Consider the following 15,770-nt stretch of genomic DNA (forward strand, 5'->3'; position numbering starts at 1 on the left):
GGTGCAGGAATGTTTGGAGTTTTTGGTTTTGGCCTTGTCTTTTTAGGGTCTTCTGACATCTGGGGCAAGAAAAGACTGAGGATATGACGTCGGTCATGCGCATTAGTACCCTGACGTACTGACGTCAGTCTAATGCGCCTTGACCGACGTCAGCCATATACTTTGGAATTCGGGCCGACTGGGACAGCGGACTACCCAATAGTTAGGACTGCAGCAATGTGGATCCTCGAACATCTACATTTATGGTAGGTACAAAACTGTACTTTTCATTATGAAGAGCCTAAGATGAAGTTGTCAGTTTTACTATTCCTGGGTTAATTGTATTTGTGAATGCAGGTTGTAAACTGAAAATGTGGTTGTGGAAACCTCTGTATGTACAGTTTTTCTGGTGCAGGTTTAGGTACAGAAAGCTTCTGTGTTCATTTCATTTTAGATTAACCAGTAAGTTCTTCTATTTTTTTTTCTTTAGGTTGATACCTGAGAAGACATGTCTTTTCCACCTCACATAAATCGCCCCCCCATGGGAATTCCTACTCTTCCTCCTGGGATACCACCACCACAGTTTGCTGCTTTCCCACCCCCTGTACCTCCTGGTAAGTATTATTGGATAACTTATTTGAGGTAACTTTCTGCTGTCTTTTTTGTTTTTAACACCATGTTTTTGGGTTGAAAACGGTGGAACTGCATTAACAGTTAACAATTGCCATTCCTGGCACAAGTGTTCATGCAATGTGATTCTACCACCATACCTTTTTTTCTTTCTTTTTTTGTCCAACACATTCATATGGCATTTAGTGAAATGAAAAGGCATCTTCGGTTTTAGGACTCTGGCTGCAGAACCATCAGGACTAGTGCTGCAGGTGTTAAGACTGCTTTATGCCTAAAATTTTTCCCAGGGTGCTGATGTATCCTCTCCTGTCTTATTATTCAGTGTTTGCACTGATGTTCTTCGTGTTTCACTGTTGCAGTCATCACATTTGGAGTTATCTGCTTGCAGTGGCCCTCAGTCGGCCTGATTAACAAAGTCTTAGGTCCTGCGTCAGTTGCTGTCCCTTCTTCCATGACGTCAGTTCGTCAGGGGTATAAAACATACAGCCAACGCCATTACATCAGTCTTTCTTACCGTGTGGTGCCCGAAACAGAAGCATTTCGCAAGTGCCGGTCGGCTGACTCCTGAAATTTTTGTTTTCAAGTTTCAGAACCGAAGTTTTACACTAAAGCTAAGTACCCCGTTGGGGAAACTTTTTCTTGCTCCTTACCGGTGTCAATAAAAGTTAATAATTGCATTTCTTGTGGAAAGCAAATACCTCACAAAGATTTTCATTCGTACTGTATTCCTTGCCTAGGCCCTGCCCATGCCGTTCCTTGCTGTCGGTTTTGTGCCTTATTTAATCAACGCACTATACATCGTCAATATATTTTCGCTTCTAAATATTTTGATTCTCTGTTCAGTTATCCAGAAATGTCGTCAATAATTCATCCGACTACCAGAATTCTGAAAAAATGCAAAGATAAAGACAGAGACAGGCCGCCTAGGTCCATAGCTGCCGACAACGCTTCTCCTAAGCCAGTCGCCAGGTCGCCGGTACTCAGTGAGGTGCTTTTGCAGCCCCTGATACCCGCTACTTCTGATTCGCAGGCCTCTACTGATTCCCATTTGGAGTCCGGTATGCCACGAGATGCTTCAACTGTGGAACCTGCGGATGTCTCTACCTTGGATGGGTCCGGAGCCGCTGTGCAGGCACCAGCTTCTGAGAGTGTATTCAGGCCTACGGACTTGCATATTAAACCGACGCTTCCTTCTTCTTTAAGGCCTAAACCTCGAACCATGCCTAGAAAATGGACGCCCAGGCCACATGCTCAGGCCTCTATGCCTAAAAAACAAATAATAAGAATGGCTGAAGACATTATAACTTTAATCAGGGAAGCCAGCCATCCTCTTCTAAGAGACCTAGTACTGAATTTGTTTATGAATCTCCTGACCAGGATTCTGATTTTTTCTGATGATCTCTGTTTACCCTTATCTACTTATGAGGATTCTGATGCAGAGGACTCTATTCCGTCTGCTTCCCCTCCAGAGGATTTTTCTTTTGGTGAAACCTTGCACACTTTAAGGGAGCATTTCCACTGGGAAAGCCAGGATTTTTCTGATTCGAAAAAGAAGCTTGGGGATTTCTTGCTCCTGCCTCAACATAGGCCTTTGTACTAGACATTGTTGATGATGCTTTTTCGGAATCTAGTTTGGCCCCTGATTCTTTGCCTCCTGCTCCAGAAAACCTGACCGATATTACAAGGTTCCTGATTCTTACATGTTCATTTTTAAAAACCCTATTACAGATCCAGAGACTATTTCACAGGGACCGAAGGGCATTAAGGCTTCTACTGCCAAAAATCCTACCCCTTCTGATAGAAACTCCAGGTGCTGGATAGATGGGGTACGAAGGTTTACACTTCTGCAGCTTTGGCCATTAGGGCCTTAAACTGTCAGTTTCATATGTTAAAGTATCAACAACATATTATTGGATTGCTTTAACAGAAAATTATGTTGATTCCTGACTGTGCTGAAAATAAGGAATTACATGATTTAATGCATTCTGCTGAACAGGTTGGCAAACCTACTTTGCAATGTGGGTTTGATTCATTAGAGGCCTCTTGCAGGGCTGCTGTCACTGGGTCTGTACTCAGAAGGTATGCTTGGCTTAAGGAGCAATCTTTGCCTGATCATGTTAAAGCTAAACTGTTGGATGCTCCCTTAAATCAGGACCGCCTGTTTGGCAACCAATCTGAGGAAGTTCTTAAAAAGATGGAAAATAAAGCTAAATCTATGCAAACTGTTAAAGATTTCTTACAAGTTCAGCCTCCAAGATTCAGTAGGCATTGGCCCTCTAAGAATTTGTCCTTTCCGGCCCCTTCCAGGCCTTCTCAATCCAAGCCCAGACACAGCAGAAACCCCAGGATGTTCTTCATCTCACATTGCTGCAGTCCTTACATATGGGTAGTCCGCTGTCCTCGGTCGGCCCGAATACCAAAGTATTAGGCTGACGTCGGTCATGAGCGCTCAGATCTGACATCAGAGCGTCAGGGTATTAAAGCGCATGACCGATGTCATATCCTCAGTCTTTTTTGCCGCATGGTCCGATGCAGAAGCAGCGTTTGCAAGTGCCGTTCAGCGTTCTGAAATTGTCGTATTCTGAGTTTCAGACCGAAACCAAGTTGGGCTAAGTACCCCGTTGGGGAATATTTTTGTTTTTTCTTGCCTCAGTTAATTCCGGATGTCAGAAAAAGTGAATAATTGTATTTCTTGTGGGAAACAGATACCTCATAGGGATTACCACTCTCTTTGTATTCCTTGTTTGGGACCTGAGCACGTAGTCGGGTGTCGCTTTTGTGCTAAGTTTAATAAGCGCACCATTAAACGTAGGCTAGATTGCGCTAGGCTTGTCTTCGGTAAGCGGTGTAATTATAATATGCCGTCGGATCCTCCGGCGCCCGCTACCGCGAAGAAGCGCAAAGAGAAATCTTTAAAGTCCAGGCAGGATGAGTCGTCCGTTACGGACGCCGGTTCTTTAGAAACTACGGTGGAATCTGTGGATCCAGCCGAGGTTTCAGTTGAGTCTCAGGGGGAGGCTTTAATTTTGCAAGATGTGGCCTCTCAGGAGTCAGGTCAGGCTGAGGGGGCCTCTCAGGTTGCTGTTCTCCCTTCCTTGCCTAAGGTGGTTAGGCCTTCTCCTTCTCTCTCTAAGGCTTCTTCCAAAGGCAGGCCTAGTTTGCCTTCCACCGGTGTCAGTCCTAGTTCTGCAGGTTCTGTGCCTAAAAAACACATGCTTAAAATGGCAGAAGATTTAATTTCTTTAATCAGAGGTTCTATGCCCCCTCCTGATAAGAGACCTAGGGTAGAGCCAGAGGTGGAAAGTTTGGAGCAGGCTTCAGATTACTCGTCTTCGGCTGAAGACATTCAGGATTTTCCTCCTTATTCTGATTCAGACGCAGAGGATTCCACTCCTTCTGCTTCTCCTCCAGAGGATTTTTCTTTTTCAGAAACCCTGCATTCTATGAGGGAGCATTTTAAATGGGAAGGCCAGGATTTCTCAGATTCCCGAAAGAGGCTTAGGGAATTTTTGTTTTTACCTCAGCATAGGCCCTTGGCTATACTTCCTGTTTTGGATGTTGTTCAAGATGTTTTCTCCGAGGCTTCCCTTAATCCAGACTCTCTGCCTCCTGCGCCAGTTAAGCCGGACAGGTATTACAGAGTACCTGAGGCTCATAAATATCTGTATAAGAGTCCAAGGGCTGACCCAGAAACTATTAGCCAGGGACCTAAGGGTGTCAGGGCTTCTGTTGTAAAGAATCCAGTTCCTATGGATAAGGATGCTAGAGCTTTGGATAGATGGGGTAAGAAAGTATATACTTCTTCCACTTTGGCAATGAGGGCTTTGAATTGCCAGTTTCATATGTTGAAATATCAGAATTTTCTCCTTACTCAACTAAAATCTAAAGTGGATGCTTTGGCAGAGGGCATAGAGTGTAAAGAATTACAGGATTTGGTACATGCTTCTGAACAGGTGGGTAAGCATTCTTTGCAGTGTGGTTTCGATGCTTTACAGGCTTCTTCCAGGGTGGCTGCCACTGGTTCAGTTATTCGCAGGCACGCCTGGCTTAAGGATCAGAATTTGTCACAGCATGTTAAAGCTAGAATTTTGGATGCTCCTTTACAGTCTGAAGTTTTGTTTGGTTCTCCTGTGGAGTCTGTCTTGAAGAAAATGGAAGACAAGGCTAAGTCTATGCAGACTGTTAAAGATTTTTTGCAGGTGCAGCCTCCTAAGTTTAGCAGGAATTGACCTACTAAGGGATGGGCTTATCCTTCTTCTGATTCACAGTCTAGGGGTAGATCTAGACGTGGTAGGGGCAGAGCTCAGAGTACTTTCAGGCCTAGAACATGGAGTTCACCTGCACAATCTTCAGGTGAGGGCAGGGGCCAGTCCTTTCGTAAACAGGCCCAATGACCTGCATTTTCAGCTGCCAGATTCTTCCTGTCTGGCAGCTCCTTTGGGAGGAAAGTTGGCACTCTTCAAGCAAAACTGGCTTTTAGTCACCCAGGACAAATGGGTGTTGGACATTATAGACCGAAGCTACAAGTTTTATTTCCATACATTGCCTCCTTTCAAAGGCATGCCAGACGTTCCTCCTCAGCAAAGGGTAGAGGCTCACAAGCAGATTTCTTTACTTCTTCAAATGGGCGCTATACAGCAGGTCCCTCTGTCAGAAGTGGGCCTAGGATTTTATTCTCGCCTGTTTCTAGTACCAAAGAAAGGAAACACTTGGAGGCCGATTTTGGATTTATCTATCCTCAACACATACCTGGACATTCCAAAATTCAAAATGTTGACGTTGCAACAACTTCTACCTCTGTTGGGCAAAGATCACTGGATGGTAACTCTGGATCTCAAAGAGGCTTATCTTCATGTTCCTATCAGGCCCAGTTGCAGGAGGTACCTGCGTTTTCGGGCTGGGACTTTACATTATCAGTTCTCTGCATTGCCCTTTGGCTTATCTACTGCGCCCAGGGTGTTCACAAAGGTTCTGGCTCCAGTGATAGCCCTCTTACGGTTAAGAGAAATACAAATTTATCCTTATTTGGACGATTGCCTGATTCTTGCTCAAGACAAGTACGAACTTCTTCATCATCTACAGTATGTGATGGCAGTGTTAAGGTGCCTAGGGTATTCTGTGAACGAAACAAAGTCCAGTCTAGTACCCTCTCAGGAAATGTGCTTTCTGGGTGTGAGACTGAATACAGCTTCCCAGATGGCTTTTTTGACCCCGGACAAGCAAAAGAACCTTACTCTTTACTTCCATCAATTGTCTCTACGGTCCAGGCTGACTGCAAGGACAGTCCTTCAAGCCTTGGGGTTCATGGCATCTTGTATTCTGGTGCTTCCCAATGCCAAACTGCATATGAGGAAGCTACAGTGGTATCTCAAAATGTATGGACACAACACTGCCAAGATCTGGACACTGTCATTCAAATAATACCTTGCATTCAAAAGGAATTTTTGTGGTGGGCTCAGGAATGTCACCTAAACAAGGGACTCTCTGTGACCCGACCAGAGGCGAGTCAGATTTTAACGACACATGCCTCGGACAAGGCTTGGGGAGCACACCTCAATGGAAAATGGGTTCAAGACACGTGGCCTGCCAGACTTCAACATTTACATATCAACTTGAAGGAGATGTTAGCAGTCCAATTTGCATTGATGGCTTTCAAGGATTTACTTCACCCAGGGCAAGTGTTGATTCAAACAGACAACACAACTGTCATGTGGTACATCAACAAGCAAGGGGAACCCATTCATACCCTCTTTGCAGGCAAGCAATGATTTTGTGGGAGACTGCTCTCAGTTTACACCTCAATCTTCAGGCAAGGTTTCTACCAGGAGCACAGAACTCCTTAGCAGATGTTTTGAGCAGACAGATAGTGGATCCCCACGAGTGGAAATTGGATCCTCATGTTTTCAAAGTTGACAGTGATATGGGGAACTCCAGACATAGATCTGTTCGCTTCTCCACTAAATTTCCAGTTGCCAAAGTTTTGCACAAAATGTTTCATCCCACAGCCTGGAAAGTGGATGCTCTATCATTCAGTTGGAGCAATCTTCACGTCTATGCCTTTCCGCCTCTGCCTCTCCTCCCAAGCTACTCTTGAAGGTCAGACAAGACAAGCCCTCCATGATTCTAATAGCTCCAGATTGGCCTCGACAGCACTGGTACCCTCTGCTGAGGAGTTTAGTACGGAGCCTCCATGGCCTTTGCCTTGATTCCGCACCTTTTGTCACAGGAGGGCAATCATTTCCTCAATGTCAGGATTCAGTCCCTGCATCTAACAGCCTGGCATATTCTGTTCTAGAACCTGGAGGGTCGCAGCTTCCACAACAAGTTTTGAATGTTATTTTGGAGGCCAGAAGGCCTAGTACAAGGAAAGTTTATGCTGATAAATGGAGGAGATTTTTAATTTGGAGCAAAACAAAGGGCTTTAATGTTTCCAGGCCTGATTTAAGTGTTTCTCTTCAATATCTTATAGAATTATTAGACAAGGGTTTGTCTTTCTGTTCTGTAAAAGTTCATGCTGCAGCCATTTCTGCTCACTATGACTGTGACCCTCCATTATTCTCTCATCCTTTGTTTAAGCAATTTCTTAGAGGGGCAAAGAACACAAGACCCCCCACGTAGAGCTCCTACTCCTGCCTGGGATCTCAATTTTGTGTTGGAAAAACTTACTTTACCTTCTTTTGAACCTGCAGCTACTGCTGAGTTGAAGTTTTTGTCTTGGAAGACTGCTTTTTTGTTGGCCATTACGTCTGCTAGAAGGGTTTCTGAATTACAGGCTCTTATGGCAGTTGAACCCTTCCTAATTTTTCATAAGGATAGGGTATCTCTGCGTACTAATCCTACTTTTATGCCTAAAGTGGTTTCAAATGTGGCCTTGAACCAATCAATTCATTTGCCTACTTTTTATGCAGATCCCCAAAATAAAGGGGAGAAAATTTTGCACACTTTGGATATTCACAGGCAGTTGCGTTATTATTTGAACAGGACTAAAGGGTTCAGACAGTCTCAGCAGTTGTTTGTTTCTTTTGCTTTGGGTTCTCAGGGGAAACCTGTTTCAAAACAAACTATTTCTAAGTGGATTGGCTTTTGTATTACTTTCTGTTATTCTCATCATGGTAAGGAGATTCCGGCTGGAATCAGACCTCACTCCACTAGGGCTACTGCCACTTCTACAGCTTTTTTAAGGGGAGTAGCTACTAAAGATATTTTGGAAGCAGCTACTTGGAGTTCAGTGCATACTTTTTCTAAACATTACCACCTTCCTCTTTATTCCAAATCTAGGGCTGGATTTGCCAATGCAATCTTACAGGGCATTTTGGCAGCTCCCAATGCTTTATGATTTTGCCAGCCTCCCTTTACCTCTGCTTTGGGATTCTTCCCATATGTAAGGACTGCAGCAATGTGAGATGAAGAACATAGTACAGTTTTGTACCTACCATAAATGTAGATGTTCGAAGATCCACATTGCTGCTGTCCAATTTACCCTCCCTCCTTCCCCTCTGTAGTTTGGAATGGTTGTATGGTTTGGGTGGTAGCTGTTATTTGTACATGCCTTTTGGGAAGTATTCTATTTTTGGCTGTGGCCTTTCTTTTTAGGGCCTTCTGACATCTGGGGCAAGAAAAGACTGAGGATATGACATCGGTCATGCGCTTTAATACCCTGACGCTCTGATGTCAGATCTGAGCGCCCATGACCGACATCAGCCTAATACTTTGGTATTCGGGCCGACCGAGGACAGCGGACTACCCATATGTAAGGACTGCAGCAATGTGGATCTTCGAACATCTACATTTATGGTAGGTACAAAACTGTACTTTTCACTCCCAGGGTATGCACAAGACTAAGCAGTGGGGGGCTTCCACTTCCAAATCTGGGAGTAGTAAGACTCCCCCCTATGGAAAACTGTCTCAATGACTTGATTTTAAAACTTCCAAGCACTTCTCAACTGACTGCTCCTTTAGGGGGAAAGATTGGTCAGCAGGCCAAAAACTGGGAACTCATTACCCATTTAGTGTCCCAAGGATACAGATTTCACTTCCACACATTACCAACGCCAAATGGTTGGCCAGATCTTCCCCCAAATCAGTGGGCAGAGGCTCAAAAGCAAATACTCTCTCTTTTAAGCATAAAGGCTATGCAAGCTGTACCAGAAGAGGAGAAAGGACAAGGTTTCTACGTAAGACTTTTCGTGGTACCCATAAAAGACTATGTTCATCATGTTTCACTGTTGCAGTCAATACACTTGGGTTATCCTGCTGGCAGGCTACCCGCAGTTGGCCTGAATTCCAAAGTCTAGGTCCGGTGTCAGTTGCTGTCTCCTCTTCCCTGACGTCAGTGCGCCAGGGGTATACAAGATGCAGCCGGCGCCATTTTCTTCAGTCTTTCTTGTTGCGCGGTGCCCGAAGCAAAAGCAGTTCGCAAGTGCCGGTCGGCCGACTCATGAGATTTTCAAAATCGAATTTCAGATCCGAAGTCTTCATTAAAGCTAAGTACCCCGTTGGGGAAACTTTTTTCTTGCTCCAGACCGATGTCAGAAAAAGTTAACAATTGTATTTCTTGTGGGAAGCAAATACCTCATAAGGATTTTCACTCTTACTGTATTTCTTGCCGAGGCCCTGATCATAACGTTGCTAGCTGTCGGTTTTGCGCTAGATTTAACCAACGCACTATTAAGTGTTGGTACGATTTTGCCTTTCATTACTTTGGCCGAAGATTTCATTATATAATGCCGTCGGAACAACCGATGACAGGAATTTTTCAAAAGTGCAAAGAAAAGGACAGGCATCCGAGGTCCAAAACCGATGATGAGGCTTCCGCTAAGCCAGTCGCTGGTTCTCAGGCGCTTTCGCAGCCCCTGACACCCGCTACCTCAGAGCCACAGGCCGCTGCCGATTCCCACGTTGAGCCAGTTAGGCCTCTGGATACTCAAAGTATTGGACACTCGAAAACTATTCCCTCAGATGGGTCCGGAGCCGCTGAGCAGGCATCGGCTTCTGAGGCGGTTTTCAGACCTACACAGTTATATGTCAAGCCTTCTTCAGCTTCTAAAGCAAAGACTAAAGCAGCTTTAAAGACAAAAACACAAGTACAGCATTCTCCTGGACAGACTTCATGCCTAAAAAATAGATGCTCAGAATGGCCGAAGACCTAATTACCTTGATCAGGGGTACCCATGCCCCTCCTGATGAGGCCTAGGCAAGAGACAGAATATGAATCTTCAGATCAGGTTTCCATTTCCTCTGATTCCTCTTCTGAGCAGGAATACTCTCTTTTTCCCTATGAGGATTCTGATGCTGAAGAATCTATTCCTTCAGCCTCTCCTCCTGAGGATTTTTCTTTTGGGGAAACCCTGCATACCATGAGGGAGCACTTCCACTGGGAGAGCCAAGACTACTCAGATTCAAAGAAAAGGCTTAGAGATTTTCTTTTACTACCTCAACACAGGCCACTTGCTATTTTCCCCCTGTGTTAGACATTGTAGATGATGTATTTTCAGAGTCCGCCCTTTCACCTGACTCTTTACCCCCTGCCCCTGTAAAACCAGACGGATATTACAGGGTTCCAGACTCACATAAGTTTCTTTATAAAAACCCTGCTGCTGTTCCAGAAACTATTTCTCAGGGTCCCAAAGGGGTCAAGGCTTCTACTGCAAAAAACCCTATCCCCTCTGACAGGGATTCTAGGGCACTAGACAGATGGGGGAAAAAGTTTGCACTTCTGCTACTTTGGCTATGAGGGCCTTAACTTGTCAATTTCATATGCTTAAATATTAGCAATACTTAATGCCGCTGCTAAAACAGAAAATGTTGGCAAATTCTGATTGTGCAGAAAATAAGGATTTATTGCATGCAGCTGAACAAGTGGGAAAGCATACATTGCAATGTGGTTTTGATTCTCTAGAGGCCTCTTGCAGGGCCGCAGTTACGAGTTCTGTCATTAGAAGACATGCTTGGTTAAAGGAACAGATTCTACGTGATCATGTTAAGGCAAAATTACTAGATACTCCATTACAGCATGATACTTTATTTGGTGTTAAAGCAGAGGAGGTGTTGAAGAAAATGGAGGACAAAGCGAAATCCATGCAAACAGTAAAGGATTTCTTAAAGGTACAGCCACCCAGATTTAGCAGGAACTGGTCTACAAATAATTGGCCCTTTCCAGTGTCAGGCAGACCACAAAGAGGCAGATACAGATGCCCTAGAGGCAGATCCCAACCCCAGGGCTCATACAGGCCTAAACAGTGGGGCTCTTCTACCTCCAAAAGCGGAGAAGACAAATCACAGCCATACAGGAAACAGTCCCAATGACTTCCCTCTGCCAGCACCAAGCACTTATCTTCTGGCAGCCTCCTTAGGGGGAAAACTAGCACTTTTTTCTCAAAACTGGCACATGATCACCCAGGACAAATAGGTCTTGAATATAGTGTCCCAGGGCTGCAGGTTCCATTTTCACACCCTGCTAAGGGCAAAAGGTATGCCAGACCTGCCACACAATCAATGGACAGAGGCACAAAAACAAGTTTCATCCCTCATGGACACGAGGGCCATGCAGCCAGTACCACAGCAAGAGCAGGGACAAGGATTTTACTAAAGACTTTTCTTGGTACCCCGAAAGGACAAAGCCTGGACACCAATACTGGATCTGTCTTTTCTAAATACATTTCTGGACATTCCAAAATTCAAAATGTTGACTGTTGCAGCAGCTTCTACCCATGCTGGGCAAAAAGGCTTGGCTTGTAACTTTGGAACTAAGAGGCATACCTGCATGTTCCAATCAGACAATCTTGCAGAAGATTCCTCAGATTCATAGCTGGCTCAATGCCCTACCCATTCTCTGCACTGCCCTTTGGCTTATCTACTGCGCCCAGTGTCTTCACAAAATGCCTGGCACCAGTAATTGCATATTGCAGACAAAGAGGAATTCAGATATATCCTTACTTAGACGATTGCCTAATTCAAGCAGAGAACAAGGACATTCTGCTAGAACACCTGGCGTTTGTAAAAAGATTATTAATATGCCTAGGGTACACAGTAAACGAAAATAAATCAAAATTAGTACCCTCTCAAGAGATAATATTCCTGGATGCAAGCTTAAATACAACTGCCCAGATGGCTTATCTCACGCCAGACAATCAAAGGCAACTGACTTCTTACTTCGCAATGTTGGCAACAAAGACCCAGTTAACTGCAAGAAAAATTCTGCAGGCCTTGGGCTTCATGGCATCCTGCATCCTGCTAATTCCATATGCCAGACTGCATAAGAGGAAACTACAATGGTATCTAAAAAGTGTTTGGATTCAACATTGCCACAGCCTGGAAACATTGATTACCCTCATTCCTTGCCTTCAGCAGGAGTTTCGATGGTGGGCACAGTCCTGTCACCTCAACAAGGGACAGCCATTCAACCTACCCACAGCCAGGCAGTCAATAACAACAGATGCTTCAGATTATGCCTGGGGGCACATGTGGCAGGAAAATGTATTCAGGGCACATGGCCCTCAAGCCAAATGCATCTTCATATCAATCAAAAAGAGATGCTAGCTGTTCACAATACCCTGACAGCTTTCAAGGACTTTCTTCATCCAGGACAACTACTGATAAGGACGGACAATACTACAGTCATGTGGTACATAAACAAGCAGGGAGGCACACATTCCTACCCCCTCTGCAGACGAGCCATGACTTTGTGGGACACAGCATTGACTTATCAAGTACATTTGCAAGCACAATTCCTGCCAGGAAAGAAAAATACTCTGGCAGACTAACTAAGAAGAAACATTATGGATCCCCACGAGTGGAAACTGGATCCACAAGTCTTCAGCATGATAACAAAGAAATGGGGATGCCCAGACATAGATTGTTTTGCCTCCCCTCACAACTACCAACTACAGAAATTCTGCACAAGGACTTCTCACAAGCAAGCATGGAAAGTGGATGCTCTATCATTCAGCTGGAAAGCCATAACAGTATACGCCTTTCCTCCTCTGCTTCTCCTTCCCAAGGTACGGTTAGACAAGAGAAGACAAAAATGATTGATTGCCCCAGACTGGCCCCGCCAGCACTGATACCCAATCCTAAAGAGCTTGTCTCAAGGCCCAGCCTGGACATTGCCTCTGATTCCTCATTTGCTGACCCAACGAAACAATCAGATCCTGCACAGCCAACTCAAGACCCTAAATCTGGCAGCATGGCGAATAATATAGCCATTCAGAACACACCTCTCTCTAAAGCAGTGATGGATGTTATTTTGGAGGCCAAAGAGCCAAGTACCAGAAAATCTTATGCAGAAAAATGGAAGAGATTCTGTGCGTGGAACCAGGCACAAGGAATTGACACGCTGGTACCAAATATTCTTCAGATTTTACAATACCTAACTGAGATGCTGGACAAAGGCCTATCCTTCTCATCAATTAAAATCCATACATCTGCCATTTCAGCTCATTACAATACGGAACCACCTATTTTTTCACACCTTTTACGAAGACAATACCTCTGAGGGGTGAGAAACACAAGACCTCCAAGGAGAGCACCAGTACCTACATGGGATCTCAACTGTGTCTTTGAGAAACTTACACTGCTGCCTTTTGAGCCAGCCAATACAGCCGAAATAAAGTTCTTATCTTGGAAAACAGCTCTGCTCCTAGCAATAACCTCTGCAAGACGAGTTTCAGAGGTACACACTGTCATGGCTGTGGAACCTTTCATCATTTTCCATCCAGACAGGGTTTCTCTGAGGACTAACCCTACATTTATGCCTAAGGTAGTGTCCAGTGCGGCCCTTAACCAAACCATTCATTTGCCAACTTTTTATCCAAACCCACAGAATAAGGGTGAGAGACTCCTGCATTCTTTGGACATACACAGACAGCTACGCTTCTGCTTGGACAGAACTAAAGCTTTCAGAAAGACTGAGCAACTTTTAGTGGCATATGCTGCAGGATCGCAAGTAAAGCCTATCTCAAAGCAGACTATTTCAAAATGGATAGGCCACTGCATTCAATTCTGTTATTCACAACATGGCAAATCAATTCCTAAGGACATAAGGCCACATTCTACCAGAGCAGCAGCCACTTATTTTTATTTATTTATTTGACATTTGTTGACCGGGCTAGTCTAACTGGATATATGTCCATTTTCAGTAGAGGCCCGGGGAGAAAAGCTCCAAGGAAAAAACATACAATTTAATAGAGTGTAGCATCAAAACAGTTTTATACAGCAATAATTATACCATAAAAGCAGTTTTATACAGCAATAAGTTTAGCACAACATGTTAGCTAAAGAAATTCTTAAAAGAATATAAAATATAGAAGATTTAAAAGGTTTTTTCTCTCTCTTTTTTTTTTTTTCCAATTATAGCCTACTCTTACTAGAAACAGGTCTTAGAAGGGTAGTATACTAAGTAGGTTAAAGTATACTACATTTACATTTTACATTTGTTGACCGGGCTAGTCTAACTGGATGCATGTCCATTTCCAGTAGAGGCCCGGGGAGAAAAGCTCCACGTATTTGTACAGAGTAAATAGATTCTAAAAGAATAGAAGTTATACAGTGTTGTCAAAAAAAATCAAAAAAATATAAGATAATACAAAGTTTTTAACAAATACTGTAGAAATAGTAATGCAGTTCTTTAAGGTACAGAGATAACTTTTACTTATATGCATAAAATTTGTGTACTATAGGATATGTTGTTAATTTGTAATAGGTAGTAAATGAAGGAAGGGTGAGAAGAGTGAGTGGGGGGGGGATTAGTCAGGGTTAGTACAGGAGGATAGCCAGTGATCATTGAGATATGGTTTTAGTTGTTTTGTTAAAAAGAGAAGTCTGAGCTGTGATATCGGAAGGAAGTTGACTCCATAATTTTCCTGCAGAGTTGGAGAATAAGGAGTCACCTGCTGAGTTGTTGGATTTAGTAGTATTAATCAGCAGTTTGTTTGAGGAACGTAAATTTTTGAGATTGTTATAAGGTGTGATGAGGCTAGAGAGTATAGGAGTGTTGCTAGGTTGATACAGGGTCTTATGAGCTATTGTAAGCTGGTGAAATTGAAGCTGGTTAAGGAATTCTAGCCAGTTTAATTGTTTAAGATTAAGGCAGTGATGGGTTCTGAAAGGAGAGCCTGTAGCAAATCTAGCAATATTATTATAGGAAGTTGTTAGTTTCTTGAGGTTGTTTTTTGAGATATTAGTATAAATGGGAGCGGCGTAGAGCAGAGTGGATAAAAGGTGAGTTATAGTTATAGCAGACCTAGCTTCTGGAGTAAGAAAGGGTTTGATTCTGTACAGGGATCCCAGTTTCTTATTAATTAATTTTATTGTAGTGTTTATGTGTATATCAAAGTTTAGATTGTTGTCAATTGTTATTCCTAGCAGTTTAGTGGTAGGTTCACTTCAGCAGCCTTCCTCAGAGGGGTACCAACCAAAGACATTTTAGAGGCTGCAACTTGGATTTCAGTGCACACTTTCACAAAGCACTACCATTCACCTTTCTACTCTAAATCCAGAGCAGGCTTTGCCACTGCAGTTTTGCAGGGCCTTATAGCCTCTCCTAATCCTATTTAGGCCCAGCCTGCCTACCTCAGCTTTGGGATTCAACTCAAGTGTAATGACTGCAACAGTGAAACATGATGAACATAGTACAGTTGTGTACCTACCATAAATGTAGATGTTCGAGTGTATTCACTGTTGCAGTCCAGGTTACCCACACACCACCCCCCTTCTCATTGCTGGGACTTTTCTGTACTTCTCTATCCTATACAACCTATGTGGTGTATTTGCTTGTGGATGAAGGAGTTGTTTATGTTTTTGCATGCATACTTATTGACACAAATTTTTAGCCTACCCTTTTGGGGGCACCTGACATCTGGGGCAAGAAAAACTGAAGAAAATGGCGTCGGCTGCATCTTTTATACCCCTGGCGCACTGACGTCTGGGAAGAGGCGACAGCAACCGACGCCGCACCTAGACTTTGGAATTCAGGCCGACTGCGGGTAGCCTGCCAACAGGATAACCCAAGTGTAATGACTGCAACAGTGAATACACTCTAACATCTACATTTATGGTAGGTACACAACTGTACTATTCTTGGCATCCTATTCTGGACCTGTCTGCTCTAAACACCTTTTTGGTGATTCCAAAATTCAAGATGCTGACTCTTCACCAGTTGCTTC

The 15,770-nt window shown here is 43.8% G+C and overlaps 1 protein-coding gene across 4 annotated transcripts in view; it reads left to right on the forward strand.

The window, feature by feature from the left end:
- Positions 1 to 15,770, forward strand: part of RBM25 (RNA binding motif protein 25) — a 1,759,384-nt gene that overhangs the window by 174,727 nt on the left and 1,568,887 nt on the right. For all 4 annotated transcript variants that reach the window (XM_044074670.1, XM_044074671.1, XM_044074673.1 and 1 more), the window contains exon 2: positions 470 to 593. In XM_044074670.1, coding sequence (XP_043930605.1) covers positions 488 to 593 — 106 coding nt within the window. In that variant the 5' untranslated portion in view covers positions 470 to 487. The remainder of the gene's footprint in view (positions 1 to 469; positions 594 to 15,770) is intronic.

Source organism: Protopterus annectens, chromosome 6.part0, assembly GCF_019279795.1.
Source record: "Protopterus annectens isolate FY-2018-M chromosome 6.part0, PAN1.0, whole genome shotgun sequence".
NCBI lineage: Eukaryota > Metazoa > Chordata > Ceratodontiformes > Protopteridae > Protopterus > Protopterus annectens.